Source organism: Euwallacea fornicatus, chromosome 22 (genome assembly GCF_040115645.1).
Source record: "Euwallacea fornicatus isolate EFF26 chromosome 22, ASM4011564v1, whole genome shotgun sequence".
Taxonomy (NCBI): Eukaryota; Metazoa; Arthropoda; class Insecta; order Coleoptera; family Curculionidae; genus Euwallacea; species Euwallacea fornicatus.
The window spans coordinates 1,549,091-1,568,191 of NC_089562.1; the positions used below are offsets into that span (position 1 = coordinate 1,549,091).

General features: G+C 36.0%; 1 protein-coding gene across 2 annotated transcripts in view; it reads right to left on the reverse strand.

Moving 5' to 3' along the window:
- Positions 1 to 19,101, reverse strand: part of tei (teiresias) — a 169,062-nt gene that overhangs the window by 34,909 nt on the left and 115,052 nt on the right. For both annotated transcript variants that reach the window (XM_066295209.1, XM_066295210.1), the window contains exons 5-6: positions 4,464 to 4,693; positions 3,118 to 3,247 (exon numbers count right to left, since the gene is read on the reverse strand). In XM_066295209.1, coding sequence (XP_066151306.1) covers positions 3,118 to 3,247; positions 4,464 to 4,693 — 360 coding nt within the window. The remainder of the gene's footprint in view (positions 1 to 3,117; positions 3,248 to 4,463; positions 4,694 to 19,101) is intronic.

Here is a 19,101-nt window from a genome sequence, read left to right on the forward strand (position 1 = left end):
TACCGAAAATAAAAAACAAACAGGTGGTGCCAACAAAAAACACAGGCAAGGGAACTGTGAAGCAAAAAAACGAATATTTGGACACGAGCGTTATCATAAGAAATATGGACAACATGGACCTGAGAATCGCCATGTGTACAAACGTTATCACGAACAGGATCATTGCAATCTCGAATACCAGCATCAATATCACCTAATTGGAGAACACCCCAATGAACATAAACATCGCTATTATGGACATAAATGTCAGCTCAAACATGCGAATCATCTTGATCGATATTATGATTATTACGGCCATGAAAAGCACTTGAGGACCCACAGCATGGAATATGATTATCATCAGCCTGGACACCATAGCTCAAGCAACCATAGCAGAGGTCGCAGTGTTGATGAACATGTCCATAGGTTAAAAAGTGGTAGTGAAACTTGTAATGTTGTTTATGAACATCATCACTTCACTGAACTTGATCATGAAGGACGTCCTAACGCTGAAGAACATGCCTATCGTCATTTGAAAAGCGGTATTGGAAATAACATGATTGGTCGCAAGGAACATTATGACTTTCACAATAAGAATCATGGGTCGAGGCATAAAAACGCAGCGAAAAAACTGATCGTGGCAGTTCAGTGAAAGAAGATCTTCAGATTGGCAGGAAGGTATACTCATCATCACGATGATACTTCTAGGAATGGTGGTAGAGATAAAAAACGTATAAGTAATAAGGAGCTGAGTGTGATCTACAATGGAAAGAAAACATAATTGAAAAAATGGTAATTAATTCTAAAACTGTTGGGTAGATCTTTAAAGGGCCCTTAAACCTATAGAAGATCGCTATTTGTGTAGGAAAAGGAGTGAAAAAATGCTTTTCAATTAGATAGGAAATTAGTCTGTGTGGGAGGAATAATCATTGTCATGGTCTTATGGTCGAACCTGAGGATCTTGGTAGTGTTTTGTGCTATTTTTATAGGAAATATATTCTACGTTATTTATACACGATTTTGATTTAAAATTGGAGGATCGAGTGTGTGATTGATCAGCAGAGACACAAATGAGTTAGAATTAGAAGGAGGAAGTCAAGACATTTGTATTGTATGGATAAATGTACACCACTTGGTTAAAATTTCAGGGCTAATAGCTTAGGAAAGTCTAAAATTAACCAGGTAAATGTAAAAGAACCAATCAAAGGATTTATTAATTAAAAGTGGAGGACCAAATGGATTTATTTACCATCACAGACTGATATGACTACATATAGCTCCTTTGTTAGGGACTTTAAGTTATTGTTTTTTTGTTTGTTGTTGTTAATTTTGTTTTTGTTAGGTATTTGTATTTTATCTCTTAAATTACGTCCATGTACGGCGATACTTGTTCTGAGAATACCATCTGAGTGCCGGACCACATGGCCCATCAAGCCAAAACTAAGGGTACGTTTTGGCTGGGGAATATGCTACTAGTCAAAGGAAGCTTTCTCGGTCGGGACTATTGCCACGATGGGCAATTCGTTGGGCCTGCAATATTCCCGGAAAAGCGACTAAGTATAGATATTCCCCAGATGGCCGCGATTTATGGGATCCGGCTAAGCCATAGCCCGTAAAGGTTCTTGGTGGTGGTGCGCCCCTGGTTGGAATTCCTCGGGTTTAGTACTTAAGGGATAATCGAGGTAATTTTTGCCTTTTTTTTCTTCTCTTCGCGTTGAAGCTGCGGCGGTGTAGGGATGTGATCGAAATCATAGTGTGTAACCCGTTCAATTAAGCATCCTCCCTCTTCCTACTTAGACCAAAGCCTCTTTCATTATTTAAAGTAAGTGCAAGTTAAATACAGTTCATTTTACGTAAACCGAATGGGCGTTTTCGTGGTTTCACTTATCGAAGGAACCTCTTAACACCCTTTGTCTCGTTTCATGGAGATTTGACTGTTCAAATAAGTAATAAAGTTTTAAATCATCGCCTCTAAAACTAAGTCACCTATTTAAAAACTTCTGCCCAATATTGATTACAAGTGGGAGTTCTAGCAGGAATTTCATAACAAATTCCCATATTGAAATTGGGGAAATAAAACCGCAAACCTCCATCTTCATTTTTATATTATCTCGAACAGACCTGCTAAAGTCTCTACGACTTTGTTTTTGCCCTCTCGGCCATTGTAGATAAAAAGCTTTTTAAGTTCTTCAATTCTTTTAGCATATCCGTCGTGAATGGTCCTCTTCCTTGCAATTTTCTCAATAAATGTCTACATGTCTTTATCAGCTTCTTTGAACTTACTATCCAGGTTGTCATCCCTTGCAAATCCTGGCAGCAAAAGGTGACTTTCCTCGGCTATGTCGCTGCGAAGCGTTCTTTTGATTCCCCCGGGTGGTTCTTTTTCCACCCCCTCTCCGTTTATTAAACCGTTGTTTAAAGAAAGTTCTTGCGATTTGAAGAATTTTTTGGCGCTAGAAGATCGACTGGAACTGAATTTGTGTATGTGGAATCTATTTTGACGACTGTCACTGAGCACTTTGCCTTGTCATATGATTCCGGCTACGGTTAACAGACAGCGAATTCAGACATTCACACTAGCCCGCACTTAATACACTCACTTGATAGACTGTCCTTGTTTCATTAGCATGTTTGATAATACGTTAGACAGAAGTCGAAAGCTTTCGCAGGCCGTATTACCGCACTGGTCCGAGTGCCTGAATTTCCTATCAGTGTAGAAGCGAAGGTAACCAGAACCACATGCGAAAATTAAACTCAAACGAAAATTCAAATGGTGGTCTGCACGAGCACTTTCAAAACTCCCTTCCGGCATCACTCAAATCAAATGGAAGTTGCTTAAGAACTGCGAACTTTCCGCAAAACAATATGTAAAATGTCAACTTCTATATGCGAAATCCTGCCATGCACGTTTAAACTTTAAATACAATGGCACAGAATTTCATCTTCATTAGCAGCCGGGAAGTCATAAAAATATATCCGGCTTTAGTGCAGAAAGGGCACTAAAAGACCGCCTCGCCATGATATATTTCCGTATTAAGACGCAAAGAATGTGACCCTCCTTAAATGCCCCAGTCATGTATCTATTTTTATGGAGCCGTTAAAACTCTTATCTATAAAAATATATATGAAAGTGCTTACATTGTACGTTCAGCAGGACCGACACGTTGAAGGGCTGCTCCAGGGCTATGTGTCTTACAAAGCAGGTTAGGGTAGCATTGTGGTGCGCCCTTAGAACTTTGCTCATGTGGGCGTCGATTCTGGCCCCAACCTAAACAGGATTAACTCTCCGTCATTATATGGAAAAGTGACTTTATTACAATTTTAGATTAAATACCAACTGGCATAGAAGAAATTAATTCCTATAATGGAACACTCATGTTAGAGGTGTATTACGTGGCAATCCCGGTAAATTTTCGTGTTTCGGTAACATACTTGTTCCATCATAGAGGTGATTATTCCTTCAGGAATACAATATTATTTAATTTATACATTTCGTGACGTTTTTAGCTGCTGGCGCGTCATTAGTGTGAATCGTACAAAATTAAACGCTTCTGATTGAAGAGAGTTTCTATGCTACCAAAAGGCTTATTTTGATCTATCAAGTTGTGATGAGACTCGTTCGCAGCTTATAAGCGTCGCGGCGGCACAGATTTAACAAATGAACTGTTTCATAGTTCCCCATAAAAAAAAAATCAAATGGACAAAGATCTGATGGACGGGCCGGCCAACCTGTGTCTTCATTATTTGGAATGACTGTCTCGGAGACTATTTCAAACAAATAATTAGCCGCCCCCCTAGGACCATATGGCAGAGTACCACCTTGTTGTAATCAAACGGTATTCAAGCGGATGAGGCAAATGTTGTTATCGATGCAATCCGCAAGGTCGTTAAAAAGTGTAAATACTCATGTGCGTCCAAATTGTGTTTATAACTGTACAATGTGTATGTTCATAACTGTACAATGATCGTATCGCCAAATAAATCACCCTATCCGTTTAGCACGAAACGTGCTTGTGGTTGATGTCCTTGGTATTCGTTAGGATTTTGAGCGGACTAGACATGTTCATTGTCACGACTGAACATGTCTGAGGTGGTAAACTTGCACTGATCCGTAAATATCACGTAGGGAAGAAAATGGGAATTTGGCTCTAACAGTGTCATCACATTTCTCTAAATGCTCCGGGATCCACGACTTTAATTAATGAGATATGTTATTTTTTTCTGTTAGAGAAGAGGGAAGAAGCAATGATAAAATGTGAATCATTAATTTGGATACAGGCTGATTTAATAACATTTTAGTATGAAATTTTTAGTGAAAAATCATTGGCGTAGAACAAGTATTTTGAACGCATCAAATTGAAATATTTTTATGTAAAACGAAGCTGTACCAAAATTTCAATAGAAAACCATTGGCGTACGATAACCTCAAATTAGTTCTTCAAAAGCACATTCATTCTTTTAAACTTAGGTAAGCTTAACCTCACCTTCTGATCTATGACAGTCTCAGTTAAATTGAGCACTTCCAAAGGGAGCTCAGGGACATCCAAAAGGGCCATGGAGCCTAGAGATAACTCCCAGGACAAGGAGGGCTTGGGATTGCCATCGTCCACCACACAGGACACGGTGAGATCCCCATTTTCCTTCACAGGGATGAAAGGATTACCTGGATCTAGAATCCTGTTGTCGATCATTAGATAGACTTTTTTGGGGGGATCTGAAACAAAAAAGATATATCATTATACACAAAGGACCAAATGTTCTGCATAAACTCGTTAAAAGTCGAAAGAAATATTTTTCATGAAAATGCTGGAATGCGACAAATATTGTTTTTAGTTCTGTTTTTTTTTTGGCGTAATGGAAACGGATACAGGATTATCCATTTAATAGATATATGATCCTTTTAATTTTTTTATTATGGAACCCCATGTATATTATGAAGTTTTTAAGTTCTTTGAGAAATTCTAAACATATTTCACGTAACATACTCGTGTCTAAATTTAACAATTTTCAAAAAAATTGCAAAAAATAGGATAACGATAGAACTCTTAATACTTAGAAAATTACAATATAATCAACTATAATATAATGTATTAAATGTTCGAATTGTGCCCCGTTGACCTAGCCTTAACTCCTTTATATTGTTGGGCTTACTTAAATATGTATCAGATAATCCCGTAAAAAGTGCATAGGGTTGATGTCAGGCGGTTTAGCAGGCCACTCTACTGAACACGTTGCGCCAATATTTCAATAACCGTTGAATTTAATAATGGGTATGTTACACGTAATATGTTCAGATTTTATCAAAGAATAATATCTATGAGGTTTCATAAACAATATTTCACGTGTTCCAGCACTTTCATGGAAAACATTCAACTTTTGGTCATTTATGTAGATATGGAGCGATCAAGCTTGGTTTTCAGATGAGAGTTTTCAAATGTTGTTCAGGTGAGAATTTATGAACTTCAGCATTAACGCAGGTCCTCACGAGAGCAATAATCCCCAGCTCTCAAAATGGCTTTAAACCCCATTAAATCCCCACAAAAATGGTTTTCCACTCGTCCTAATTAAAACCGAGAGGTGACAAGTACAAAACAATCTCATTCCGCGTTGTTTGCTGAAGCAGCTGCAAAAAGGGCGGTAAAAGCTCTCTCTGGCAAGCCCCGACGAGAATATCCTGATATTGTAGTGGAAAGCACTCGGGTTACTTTTGTCTCTATGTGCGAGCTTTGCTCAGCTCTAGCCTGAAATCTAAGCTACAATGGGGCTGCTTTCTGGATTGCATGTCAAATATGGAGCAGTATTATGGCGCCTGTGTTTGTTTTAGAGATAGTTTAATGTGGAATGGAGGTAAAGTGAGAGCTTCGACGAGTCCCGGGCGAACTTGTTTGATAAAGTCATGCGTTTCAAGCTTAAAGCTCGCCAGGAATTTTATCACAGACACACATGAAAGTCGATATTAAGCAAATGATTTCAGATCTACCTTTCAAGTAAACATAAACCAACTCTTACAATCTTGCAGCAGCGAAGTTAATTCGCAATTAAAACCTCCAAACCCTGGCAAAGTAAACTCTTCAGTGCGATATTAAATTTTTAATCTGTAGTTATGAAAGCAGCCAATAATTTCGGTTCAAATAATGCTGGAAATCGTGAATTTTGAACTTCTGGCTGTTAAAAAGCAATTTAGTGGCAGGAGGGCCTAAGCGGATTTCCGTGCATTATTGGAATCTTCGGATGTAATGAAACGTTAGCTTAAAGGGTGTGTTTAGTTTAAAATTTCAAGTTGCCTGCAGCAAACCCGAAGTTCGTCTGAAACAACACGACAGTCGATAAAACTCCGAGATTATTATAAGCCCCTCAAACTAATTAAAGTTTCGTCGTTAATTGAGGGGAGCAAGCTCGAGAGAGGAGGTTTTTGCTCCCGTTTTTGTAATGTGCCATATTGTATAGACTCGAAAACTCTGCTTATAAAGTTGTGGGGGAAACCCGAAATACATAGTGGGAGAACGGAAATGTTGCAAATTCGTTTGTGAAACTTGAACCTTGAAATTTTGCAAATATTAAAGTCAGTTTGGATTTCAGCGAAAATCAGGTTAATTCGGATTGCTGCACAATCATAAAAAATGGCAGATCAGTTAAGGTTTATGGGAAATTTTCGATGAAATTTTTCATGGAAAAATTCAGATTCATAGCCCCAATAGGGAAAAACATTAAAATTCAAATTTATTATTTCGCATCTATCGATTTTTAAAATCTGTGACCTGTATGTTTGCCAAACACAATATTACAGAGTTCCGATATTTATCCGGTTTTTATATGATTTCGAGCAATAAAATTCCTTAAATGATTCAGCTGAGTGGTAAAAAGGCGTCAACGACGACTTCTGCGGAATAAAATCAATGAAGCAGTTGCAGAAGCTCATGATAATTCACTAGTGTAGTGGGCTTGAAGTGAGCGAAAGTGAGCATTTGCAAGCACGAGGATAGTCCCAGAACAGCCCGACTTAAGAAAAATAATGGAAAATATTACATTATTTCTCAACATAGCCTTACTTGAGATTAACAGACTTTTCCCAGCGATGTTCTATGCCCTGTTTATAGTACGAAGCTTCGAATATTTCAAAATAGACATCAACCTCCAATTCCATCTCTTCGTTATTGGCAAAACTCTCTCTACCGAACCGTTTTTTTTTCAAGTCTCACAATAGAAAATAATCTGAGGGGGCTAAATCTGGCGAATAGGGTGGATGACGAGAGAGTTCGAAACTAAGTTAATTGATTTTGACCATGGCGACGACGGAAGAATGGACTAGTGCGTTGTCTTGGTGAAACAAGACTTTCTTTTTCGCTAAAAGTGGTCTCCTTTTCCAATTTCTTCGCTGAAATGCCGTAATAAATTTGTATAATATTCTTCATGTATTGTTTTTCTTTTAGGGAGACTGTCAATGAAAATGACCCCACGTGCATCCCAAAAATCTGACCCCCTCACCTTTTCTGCAGATGGAACGGTTTTCGCCTTTTGGAAGCCGATTTTGACCACTCATTCGTCTCTGGTTTGAACTAATAGACCTACGTTTCATCCATGGTTATGAATTGACGCAAAAACTTTGCTAACCGCTCCCCTGAAACACTTTCACGGCGGTGATTTTGTTTATATTGTGCATAGCTGTCTCAATCTCATTCTTCAGCCTAAAGGCGATGTCCAGTACTTTTTAAAATGTCTGTCGTGTCTGCTAACTTTCGTAACTTTAGCTGACGGTCTCCAGTACAGTTTTCGGTATATTTACCATAATTTCTGGAGTGATCAAATCTGAAGTGTCATCGGGTCGACCACTGCGGTGTTCATCTTGACAACTCGTACGACTGCGTTTAAAGTCTGCCATCCACCTTTCTACAGTTATTAAACAAGGACCAGGTTTCCCCACGGTAGAACCCAGCTTCACTTTGATGTCGGAAGCACTAAGACTTTTTGCAGCGAAAGTATTAAATCGTGCATCGATGGGCCATTTTTTTAAATATTCCGCCAAAAATGGTCCCAAAACAAACACAAATCATTGTCGCACCCTGAAAGTTTAGACATACAGTCAGTTTCATGTGTATTCGTACCCTATTGATTCCAGATTTAAAAATAAAAGTACTTTTTTATAATGTAACTTTCAATTAGTTTTTTTAATGAATATGTTTTATGGATGTATAAAAAGCCCAATTTAAATGAAGTTTATTAAAGAGAAACATTATTATTAACAAAATATAATTTTAATCGTAAAATGGTATAAAATCAAATAAACAAGAGTATTCATATCTATGAAAACTATACTAAAAGAACATGTAATTTTTTAATATTTCATATTTTGTTGGAGTTCTCTGGGATTTTAAATACTTTTAAGCTGATTAGATATACTGCTAACCAAGTTTAATGTGCCTTTATTATCAATTTCGTAATTTTTAAATTTTCTCTTCATTTCTGACCGTAAATTTTTTAATTCGTACTCTGAATCTGATTTTCTCCGCACCATTGTCCGTCTATCTGAATTAAATAAACCGAATTTACTTTCGTGAATGAAAATGACTTGTTCTCAAACATCATTATCCTTCTCGACATATTTTTTTGCAAATGCTAAACGTCTTATTCGATTTTTCTTATTAAAAATTGGCTTTTTTCTGGCAATTCTTCTATTATAACTGTTTTTTCTCAAAATTCTTCCACATGGTTCTGCGGATACTGGTTTATTCAAATATTTCAAGACAAATTCTGCTAACTTTGGTCCACTAATTTGTGGATTCGTATTTATTTCCTTAACTACTGCTTTTTCCTCGTAAAAAGTAAGTTTCTTCTGGCCTCCCTTACGTTCATTATTGCACATATCTCCACTTGATTTAATGTTTTTTTTTATAACAAATTGTACCATATATTTATTTCTCCTTACGAATTTTGCAATTTTTAAGTAACTTTTACCTTCAGTGTGCCATTTAAAAATTAACTTTCCATCATTTAATGAAACTTCGCTATTTTTTCTCCCCATTTCTACCAATATCTCATAAAGACTAACAAATCTACGTGTCTACTTTAGTAATGATTCGTACTAAGCCACAAATAAGTTAAGACGAACTAAATTTTTTAATCATTTTGATTTTACTCATAACGAACACTTACACAGTGCGAATACTCTTTTAAGCGTTATGTTTTTTCTCGTTTCCTTGATATTTCTTTTTCATCATATGAATATATTGATTTGTAAGAAAGTATATATGAGTTTGAAGGTTCTTTAATGTTAATGTAGATTTGTGATAACATAATTTTCAAATCTTTCATTGTAAATTAATAACAGTCGTTTACATGGAGACCCGATGGAGTACGAATACTTATGAAACTAACTGCAAGCTTTTTAAGGTTAATTTTTTGGAAAATAAACTAATTAAAAAAAAATCGCCATCTATATGTCAGGACGAGTACTTCTGGGACTATCCACGTATTTTGTCTTGCTTTGACTTCAATTCACATGCAAAGTAAGTGACACCATATTATACTTATTTTAATTCGAAACTGCACGTTGTCCATTTGGAAATTATCTGGGAAAAATTCATAATTTTCGGGGTGCCTATTTTCCGTTAATGGAATCCTTCGGAATTTATGGTTTGGAAAAAGGTAAAAATGAATTTGAAATTAGTTGAGAAGTTCAAACATTCAAAAAATTAAGGTGGTTTAATCGAAAAATTTCAATGTTCGCGAATAGAGTGTAGTCAAGTGACATTCAGATAACCTTTCTGAAGTCTTCGTATGAGAGCAACTCCCCAAAAAATCACTTCAAACAGGTTGTGAACATGAATATTTTCGTGCTATTGATCACAAACACTGATGCTTTAATTTCCATTTTAAATGACCTCGATATTATGTCACACACATAACTCCCAAGAACCATTTTGTTCCAGTCTTTAATTAGGGAAGCGCCTTTGGGCCCTCCTTTGGTATTAAATATCCCAAATTTGTCAAATTTCCGAAGAAACCGCAAGTTTTCACGTGATATCACATATCTGTATCCAATTTTAACTAGTTGCTGGAATTTTAAATTTCACGAATATTGAAATGAACAACATCACAAACGGCCCATCAAAGCCGCACGAATTATGCAGGCTATTCAAACTAATGGAAATAAAAATCCGCCAACCGGGGCTTGTTACATTGGACAGCTTTTGCATTACTGCAAAAGAGCTGGTTTTTAAGCCGAAACGTTTTAATGATGCGTTTTGTCGATGGTTTCTATTACTGAATAAATTAACTTCCATCGAAAGGTATTTTTTTTTAATAAGTCTTAGAGCTTCCTCCACTTAACTTTGATTCAGGAGGTAAATGCACAATTTCGTCCACAATACCAGGAAGTTTTCACGTATGTGAAAGTTTAAAAGGTTCCGGAGATTCCGGAAAAGGAAAATTCCCCATTCGGAAATTTCAGAAATAAAGATCATCCACGTGAATTGGAAATAATTCCGGCAACGTTTGTCTTTATCTTGCTTGCACTAAGTTACACTCAGGAAAATGAACGATTTCGCAAAATATTCCCTAAAATGGCGGATTTTCAGAGTTCTAAATGGAATTTTTATATGTAGAAAAAATGACAAATTTGGGGCAAACAAAGATGCAGTTTTCTGACCGAAAAAAACCGAAGCAGCGTTGAAGATATCGGAAAGAATCGCAATTCTGAAACACTGCTTTTTCGGATAGCTTTACGTAATAAATAAATTAACTAAGTTCCATTAAACGTTAAAAACGGTCTGAAACAAACCTAAGAGTGGCCATAATTCCATATGCCATAATTTGGTTTAATATGTTTTGCCGTTGCAGCAGTAATTAATTGTCCGTTTAATGGGGCTTAATTGTATTTAATCCAGCTTGGAACTGAAACATTGAATGAATGGAAATCTAGTAAATCCGGCATTCTGATTAATTATGACCCGCTTTTTCGATTATAGAATATTAATAATGTATCGGACTGAAAGGGATAATGCAGTAAAATCGGTGACAGTCCGCTTTTCAGCCGTTTAAATAATGTAAAATTTAATAAAATTTTCATTGTTCTAGAACTAACATAATTCATGTGCGATTGATAATTATTAACTTTGCGATTTTGCCGCGAATCCCCGAAATTGGAAAAATTCTAATTGAGGTTTGTCATTCCTAATGAACTCTTTATTTGGACTTTTAATTATTTTCTGGTAATTGGGAAAAACTTCTTTAAGTTTCTTCCCTCTCCCCTCGAATTCAGCGATGAGAATTGATAGGGAAGTAAATTTGGAAAGTATTTGCATTGGGAATTATTAATTAGTAGATTGAAATCATGAAAAAATAGGAAAATTGCGAGACTTTTAATTAAATAACTTTGAGGGAACAAAACCAAAATACCAACAACATTTCGAAATTTACCCAAGCCCTTATCTTACATTTTCAGCTCGGTGGAGTTTTTCCTGTCGGACGCGTCCGCCGCAAACAAAGCTCTGCCAGAATGAATTTTCCAGAGTCGTAATTTCGCAGAGTTAAAAACCGTTTGGTTTAGATATGGCCGCGGTTATGTGTATCAAAAATCTTACGTTATACAGCCGTGTGAAATAGAGCCCGGCAAAAATTGTTACGAATGTGTTTTTCCAGGAAGTTGTAAATCTTCACACGATTCTGCCTTACGCCATATGGCCGTCATTTCTTTTTTGTCGCCCTAGAAATATTGTCCTAGAGAATTCACAATTTAGTGCAAACGAACGTACGGCCAAATGCAAGTTTAAATTCAGTCACCTTTGCATTGAACTCGGAGTGGTTTGGTCGTTGGTTGTTAGTTGATCGAGGCCTTATTTGTACATATTTCACTTATACTTATAAAGTTTCCCCTAAAGCGCATCCGCTATTTCAGCCCTTCAAAATGAAAGTATACGCGTTACGACAAATTCGAATCTACATATCGGAATCTCGGAAACGGGAAGAGACACACAGACCAAATTCAGTACTTTGTCGTTCAATAATAATCAATTTGCGAATTAAAAAAAAAATCGAATACTTTTAGAAATATCCGATAAAAACCGAAAATTTTTATTTTTTTTTTCAAAAAACTAGAAGATATTGGAAGAAAACTGACAACGAGACATTTTTAGAGGATTTTTTTGTCTGGACTTCTTCTGATGTCAGCGTTATTTTTACACGACGATTAGTTTCTGAGATATAGAGAATTACTTTGGATTTTTTGACGGGCACCGTTTTGAATTTTTACAAAATTGGAATCTATACGAAGTTCCCTTTCCAGCGATGCATTGTGTTGTAGTGTTTTAGTGGTTTTTATATGAAAGAAACTAATAAAAACCTGTTGCATTTAGGGAGCCTTGAATTGCGTTATAATTTCATCTTAAAAAATTCAAATTTTTCGTTTTTATAGAATGTGTTCGAAAGTATTAGATTTTTTTTAAGTTCGCAAATGGATTATTGTTCAGTACCGAAATACATAACTTTTTCTCCCTTTAACCGGCTTTCTATCTCCTACCGTTTTCGAGATTACTATGCAAATTTGTTACACCCTGGGTAGTCCAAAAACAAGTCAGTCGATATGGAGGGCACATTTCAAATCGGCGTACCTGACAACGACGATTTTACCTACCAACCACTTCCACACACAGATACTAATGTCTAATCTAATGATATAGAGAATTTTGCTTTTGCCTCGAACTTGGGAATAGATAAACTAATTTCAGTTTTATCAAGACTTTTTAAGATCGTTAAGATGGTATACTTCAAGAAGGGGGTGTCATGAGGTAATATTGTGGTCGGTCAGGTTTATCGCTCCTACCTTCCTAAACCCGAAAAAATTCTATGCCAACCGAAAACCTTTATCCACTGGCCAAAACGCCTCAATTTAGATATTAAAAAGGTGGGTCATTCCTTTAATTCAATTTTTTTTAATTCACTTGAATAAAATAATTACTATGGACAGTTAAATATATTGATGAAATTAAAGTTAATAATTAATAATTAATAACTAATAATAAAATATATTAATAAAAGACGGGACCGTTTCTTTTAGATAAAAAAAAATCTTTGAGATGTTCTGGAGATATCGGGAGCGAAACGCCAAATTTAAAAAATCGATTTTAATCCATACAACTAACTTTTGAGTATAGTAATTCTCCCAACAAGTGCAGAAAGTGATACTTTTCGGTACGCGATTACAATTCCGCAGGTACGCAGCCGAATGTGAAAAAGATTATTTCTGCATGAGTTAGTAACAATAATTTTTTTTTACCATGAATAAATAGAAACACTTTTTTATGTTTTTATTGACACAATTTTTTCAATAACTATAAAAACTCTAAATTGAATAAAAAAAACAACCTTTATTTCCATGTTATTTTTCATGTGAAAATTTAAATTACCGTATGTTACAAATATTGTTACGAGAAACCAGGGAACAGCATTTTCTATGTTGCAAGTTTTGCAGGTTGAGGTTATTGTAATAAACAATTGTTGACTATTCAAAAGTTTCGCGATGCTCCAATTTCTAAAAAGCTCACATTAACTAATTCGAGAAGATGAACCTAAAAATTGCAATTGAACACCAAAAATTGAGTACACTTGAAGTTGGAGTTTTCATTCAAAGAGTTGCTGAGTTGTTAGAGTTTAAAAGTTGAATGTCTGGGGGCACGTGGAAACACGGCCAAACCTGAGTAAAAAGGATGTAAACCAGGCGTGAAATGGTGAGTTTAAATTTATGGCGAATTCTCGACTTCGGGAAAGATTTTTGCAGTTGAGTCGCTGCCAAGGTCCGCTACCCAAAATCGAGTCTCAGAGGTCTTACCCTAAAGACATTTGTATCGTATTTATTCATTTGAGTTATTGCGAGGAAAATAAGAGGACAGTCAGGTAGACACTTTCAAAACAGCTTTTAGAATGACGGAATTTTAATTGCAAGGTAGTGGACCAATCTATACTATTGACCTTACAGAGTCTTTAAATTTTTGTTAGATTCTGGACCGGGATTTCTCTTTAAGACCAGTATAAGATTCTTTTGGGTACAATAGATGCCGCTACCGGACTTTTTTATTTTTAGAAAGTCACGAAACGATCTCAGTTCAGCTACAAAAAATCCGCGGTGTTTTATTTTTAGTAATTTTTTAACGTAATACAAAGGCCTTTATGTCATGACAATAGTTTTCGTATCTAGGCGCGTGTGATGAAGAAAACACTGCTTGATAAATGAGTAGAGCATAAGAAAAAAAGGCAAAATTGGTACCTACAAAAATACCTTCTTAATGATATGTAATGCCAACAAAATTTTAGTGTATACATGCAAATGTGTGCAGGAAAGGGCCGCTAAGTGCAGCAATAGAAAAAATATTTTTCAAACATTTACGCTTCATTTATTTATCTACTCAAAAGTCGAAAAAAACGAAATCCGTGAAAACTGCCGATAAAAGCTAAATGTTGTAAAATTAAATCTTTTTTTTGTGCTCTAAAATCGATGTAAGCTTGTCTTTGAACAACTCGTTGTAAAATTGAAGTTCGTTTTATAAATTTTTTGTAACGATCAAATTTTTGAAATATCAAAGTGGGATTTTGGTGATTGGGAACATCCAGATCGGTCTTCAATCTGGCCATGGCAAATATGATGTGACCGAAAAACATCCCATTCTACTATCAGCACACCATCAAATATGTCGAAAATGATAAAAAGTACCGTCTACAAATAAAAGAGAGAATTTGTATGGAAGATGTTATTTAAGTACGTGGTCACGCTTCAAGGAGTAATTTTTTGAGTGATTCTAAGACGAAAAGCTTATATAAACATATATCCGCTAACGCTTCGTGTCCAGGATGTGGAGCATCCAACTTTTTTTTAATTGTTGCATATTAAAAGAAATCTAAACAACAAGAAGATCTAAACTAATGCAATGTTGAAACTTGGTAACAGTTTTAATGTAGCAAAAAGAGACGATTTAAGCTAGAAATTGTTCGTTTCTTTTACTAGTGGCGTGCATAAGAGTAACGCGGAAAATTTAAGAAAAACCAAAAACAAAAAAACGCTTTATTAAAACTACACTTAAACAAATAATATACAACATTTTTGAATAAAAAAACATTTAACACAACGTAACATGAAAATTACACTGATTGCTCAAAATATCCTCTTTCAACGTCAATGCACGCATTAGCTTGTCTTAACATCGATTGTCGAATACGTTGATTTATTCCCGACATATATCTTATCTGATCACATGAATGCTGTATCGGATGGATTCGTTTTTATTCATAATTGATCGGAGATCCATAAACGAAGAACTTTGTAGGTCCTCAAACGAAAAAATCTAACGGGCTTATATCCAGTCATCTCGGTGGCCATAGCTTAGTGCAAAAGAAGGTAAAAGTGGTAAAAAAACCAATGACGCATAAATAACAATAATAACTATAAATGACATTTTCAAATTTTAATAGCACCGGCTAAAGGATTTATAAGATTTCTACGAAAAAGCGATTGTATTTTTAAAGTTTGACAATAGCTACCTTGGAAACGAAGCATTGCTCGACCTATGCTTATATAAACTTTTCGTCTAAGGATAATTCAAAGAGTCACCCCTTCGAGTTTGGCCACTTACTTAAATAACACCCTGTATATATTCTGAGTGTTTATCGAAATTCTGCGAAGCATAAAAATTTTGCTTTGCAAGACAAACCATGGAAGTTGTTTCGCTGAAAAACATCATTTTTGTACCCGTAAAGTGGAAAAAGGTGCCTCACCTCTACAATTTAAGAGACACGTAAAATCCTGCTGTGAAAGCAATTAAAAGCTCTCTAGCGAATTCAGGCCTCAGATTTCTCAATATAAAAAATATTGAGAATTTTATTGGTGACACAAAAAATATACAGTCAAATATGAACTAAGCCTCGCTCAGTTAAATTCGCTCAAAACGAACTCGAAAGTGTCAATCACACATCCCCTGCTACCACTGTGAACCGAATAATGGAAGCTCCAAAAATGTTAATAGAGAATCGTATCAAATAACAAATATTCACCCCATCAAAATTTTTCTGTAACAACTTAAATCGGTCTCGACCTTTGCCTTGCAAACAATACAGTGGCAATCACACCCTTTAAAATTATGTAAGTCATACGTCCTCCGATCTCACTCCGACAAACACGTTACATCCAGCACGTGATCAGACTATTATACGCTCTCAAATACCCCCTTAACTCTCGACAATAAAATTTTACTCCAACTTTTCCAGATTACCATCCAGCCAGATGTTGCAGCTCTTCCTCGTAATATGTATGTATGACCTATTTCCAGAACTGGCTTTTGTTGGACGACATGAACTGAATGAAACTAATTAGCTGAACCCCAATAACTCAAATATCGATGCGTCAATTAAATTATTATTATTATTATGGCTTTGCATATTGGACTACGAATGATGGACACAGGTATACTTCGAATGGAAGCCATTAATTAGGTTTAATTGGAATTCGCGGTTCAATGCGTCATTATCAATCATTCGCCTCATTAAATTCACGGCGGATTGTCAAATTTATCAAGGTGTGATTTAGTTGCAAATGGGATTATTAATAAAAGGGTGAAAGTTCCCTTTTTGAAATTGCTTCGTCTGTTAGTGCACTTACCGTTAAGAACCATGAAAACAATAACACTAAAAGTATTTTGCGGCATAAGCAATCTTGCACAAACTTTCAGCATCGCTTTAAGACGCCCTTTGTTTTACAGTAATGAACACGTTGTACCTGAGATTGTAATGGGAAATTGTTATTTCAAAACTCTTATCCTAGATCAACTTAATAGCTCCACCTACACAAAACCTATAAAGTCTTATCATAATTACACTCCCTCTAACGGACCCAACAATAAAATTTTTAATTGCAGGGATGATTTTAATGTTTCATTCTATATCGCTGAATTTACATTTCAAAATGAGTTTTGTTCGATTTCGAATGGTTTTTGTGATGTAAAGTTTTACAGCAGTCCAGTTTCGTTGCGATAACCCCTTGAAATTATAGGCATCAAACGGTGTTATGGCTAATATTTGAGTTTTATTTTCCTGGCAGTATCAAGCGGTCTTGCTCACTGCATTTATAGAATGGCAAAGTTCCATCAGGCATTTCATATATTCCCATTTTCCAGCGAAGTTTGGTTTTCACTAGCTCGTTTGTTTATATTTGTTATGAGGGCCCCAGGAAACTGTGCATGCCACTAAACCTTCGAGCGAAAATGATAGAAGCGATCAGAATTAATAGAAAAAGTGTACGATCGCCACTCATCGAAAAATTTCTAATTCGCTTAATCTTATGGATGATTTCCGACACGCCCTTGTTGAATTCCCTGGTCAGTTGTAACTAAAGAATATTCCTTCAGGTTTTTCTCCTACAGCTCAGAGTTTTCGAAAAAGAAATCCGTTTGCCGTCATCAGGTAAGTTTATTAGTTTAATTTTTCGAAACTAACCTGAACTAACCTGAAAAACCGAAGTCCCCTTTTTAACCCGCTCGGTCTGGGTCGCCCTTCCCGATCTGCACGATCGGTGTTTCTTGGTCGGTCTCGGGGACTTACGTAATAGTACGATTCCCTGATACAATACACCTGATGGAGATCATTCTTTCGCCAGTTTTCTGGGTTACAAGTATTTTTTACAATAACTGTTGTACGCCGGCGTAATTTTCCTTATGACATATCTATTGCGTTATTCACGATTTAATTCACAACACCAAACAGAAACGTTTAATAGAATATACGTGAACAAATCATATTCAGCAAGCAAAAAAGTATCAGATTAAAAGATTAAAAATTTTTAAACGTTTTAGCGCTGGCTCCTCGGACTATTCAGTCCACAATAGAGAATGGGCAATCGCCATTGCTTTTAATGCGAATTAATTTAGCCAGAATTCACTTTTTATGCGCGCAGGACAGTAAAGCTGCAGCTGAAAAGCACATAAACGCGAAATAAAAACTTTGGATAGTTAGTGTCTCTCCCCCTTTATGCCGGGCAATTAAAAAGCAGTTCTGCATCCACGAAAAAGTACGAATTACGTTTCAATCTTCCTAACGTGTATGACACGAAATATAGAATAAATTGGCTCCATATTCCCGGTAAAAGGCAAATACGAGTTCCATCCTCCCTGGAAATTAATGGTTCAAACGAGAGCTTCTAAATTGGCAGACACAATTTTTGTTTGTACGAGGCCCCAAGCCGCGCTTTATTCTCGTTACCGAATACGCAATATTAGTTGTTTTAATATTTACAAACCTTGCGAAGCCGCGAAATAAAAATGTTTTTCCAATATACACGCAGCGAACATCTTAAAATATTCAATCGTATGAATGTGGGGCGTGTTTTCCGTTATGTCACAAGGAGGCCCAAATTTGTGTGAACATTTTTTAAATTAAGCCTTTCAATAAATTTGATAACTCTCGGCGCCGTTCGCTTTACCAGAATTACCCTCTAAGAAGGGCTGATTTGAGTAATCCGCCTCTAAAAATAACTGATTAGAGTACGCCCTAGAAATTCTGATAACTCGTTATTCCATTATTTGTCGCGAATGAACATTTCCATCATGAAACTGAAAGCACACAAAGAGAGACATATTGGTAGGGACAAAAAATCCTTTTCATTTTTATGGATTTCAGCAGCGGGAACGGAAATTTGCATTCTGGTTTAGACGTTTTGTCGCTTTGAATCAACCAGACCCGGAAGCTTCATAATTATCTGCACTTGATTGGGAAAAAGTTGGACGAGGCCCAATATCCTAACAGCAAAGTTTTAAGGATCATTTATACTGTAGCCGCCAATAAAAGCACACGCACATGTGACTACTAAAAAAGTATTTCCATTTCCTTGCAGCTTATTTCACGGTGTCCGAACAGCGAAATCTCCTGCCAAACCGACCAAAAAGTTTTGCAGTCGCAGGTGTCCTTCCATGACGTTATTTACATATCGTTATTTGGGTGCGGAAAGGACAGTTTATCGTCTTCGGTTTAGTTTCACGGCACAAGAGTTTAGGCAAAGTTATGCAAAATATTTCCTCATTTCAAACATATATATATATATATATATATATATATATATATATATATATATATATATATATATATATATAT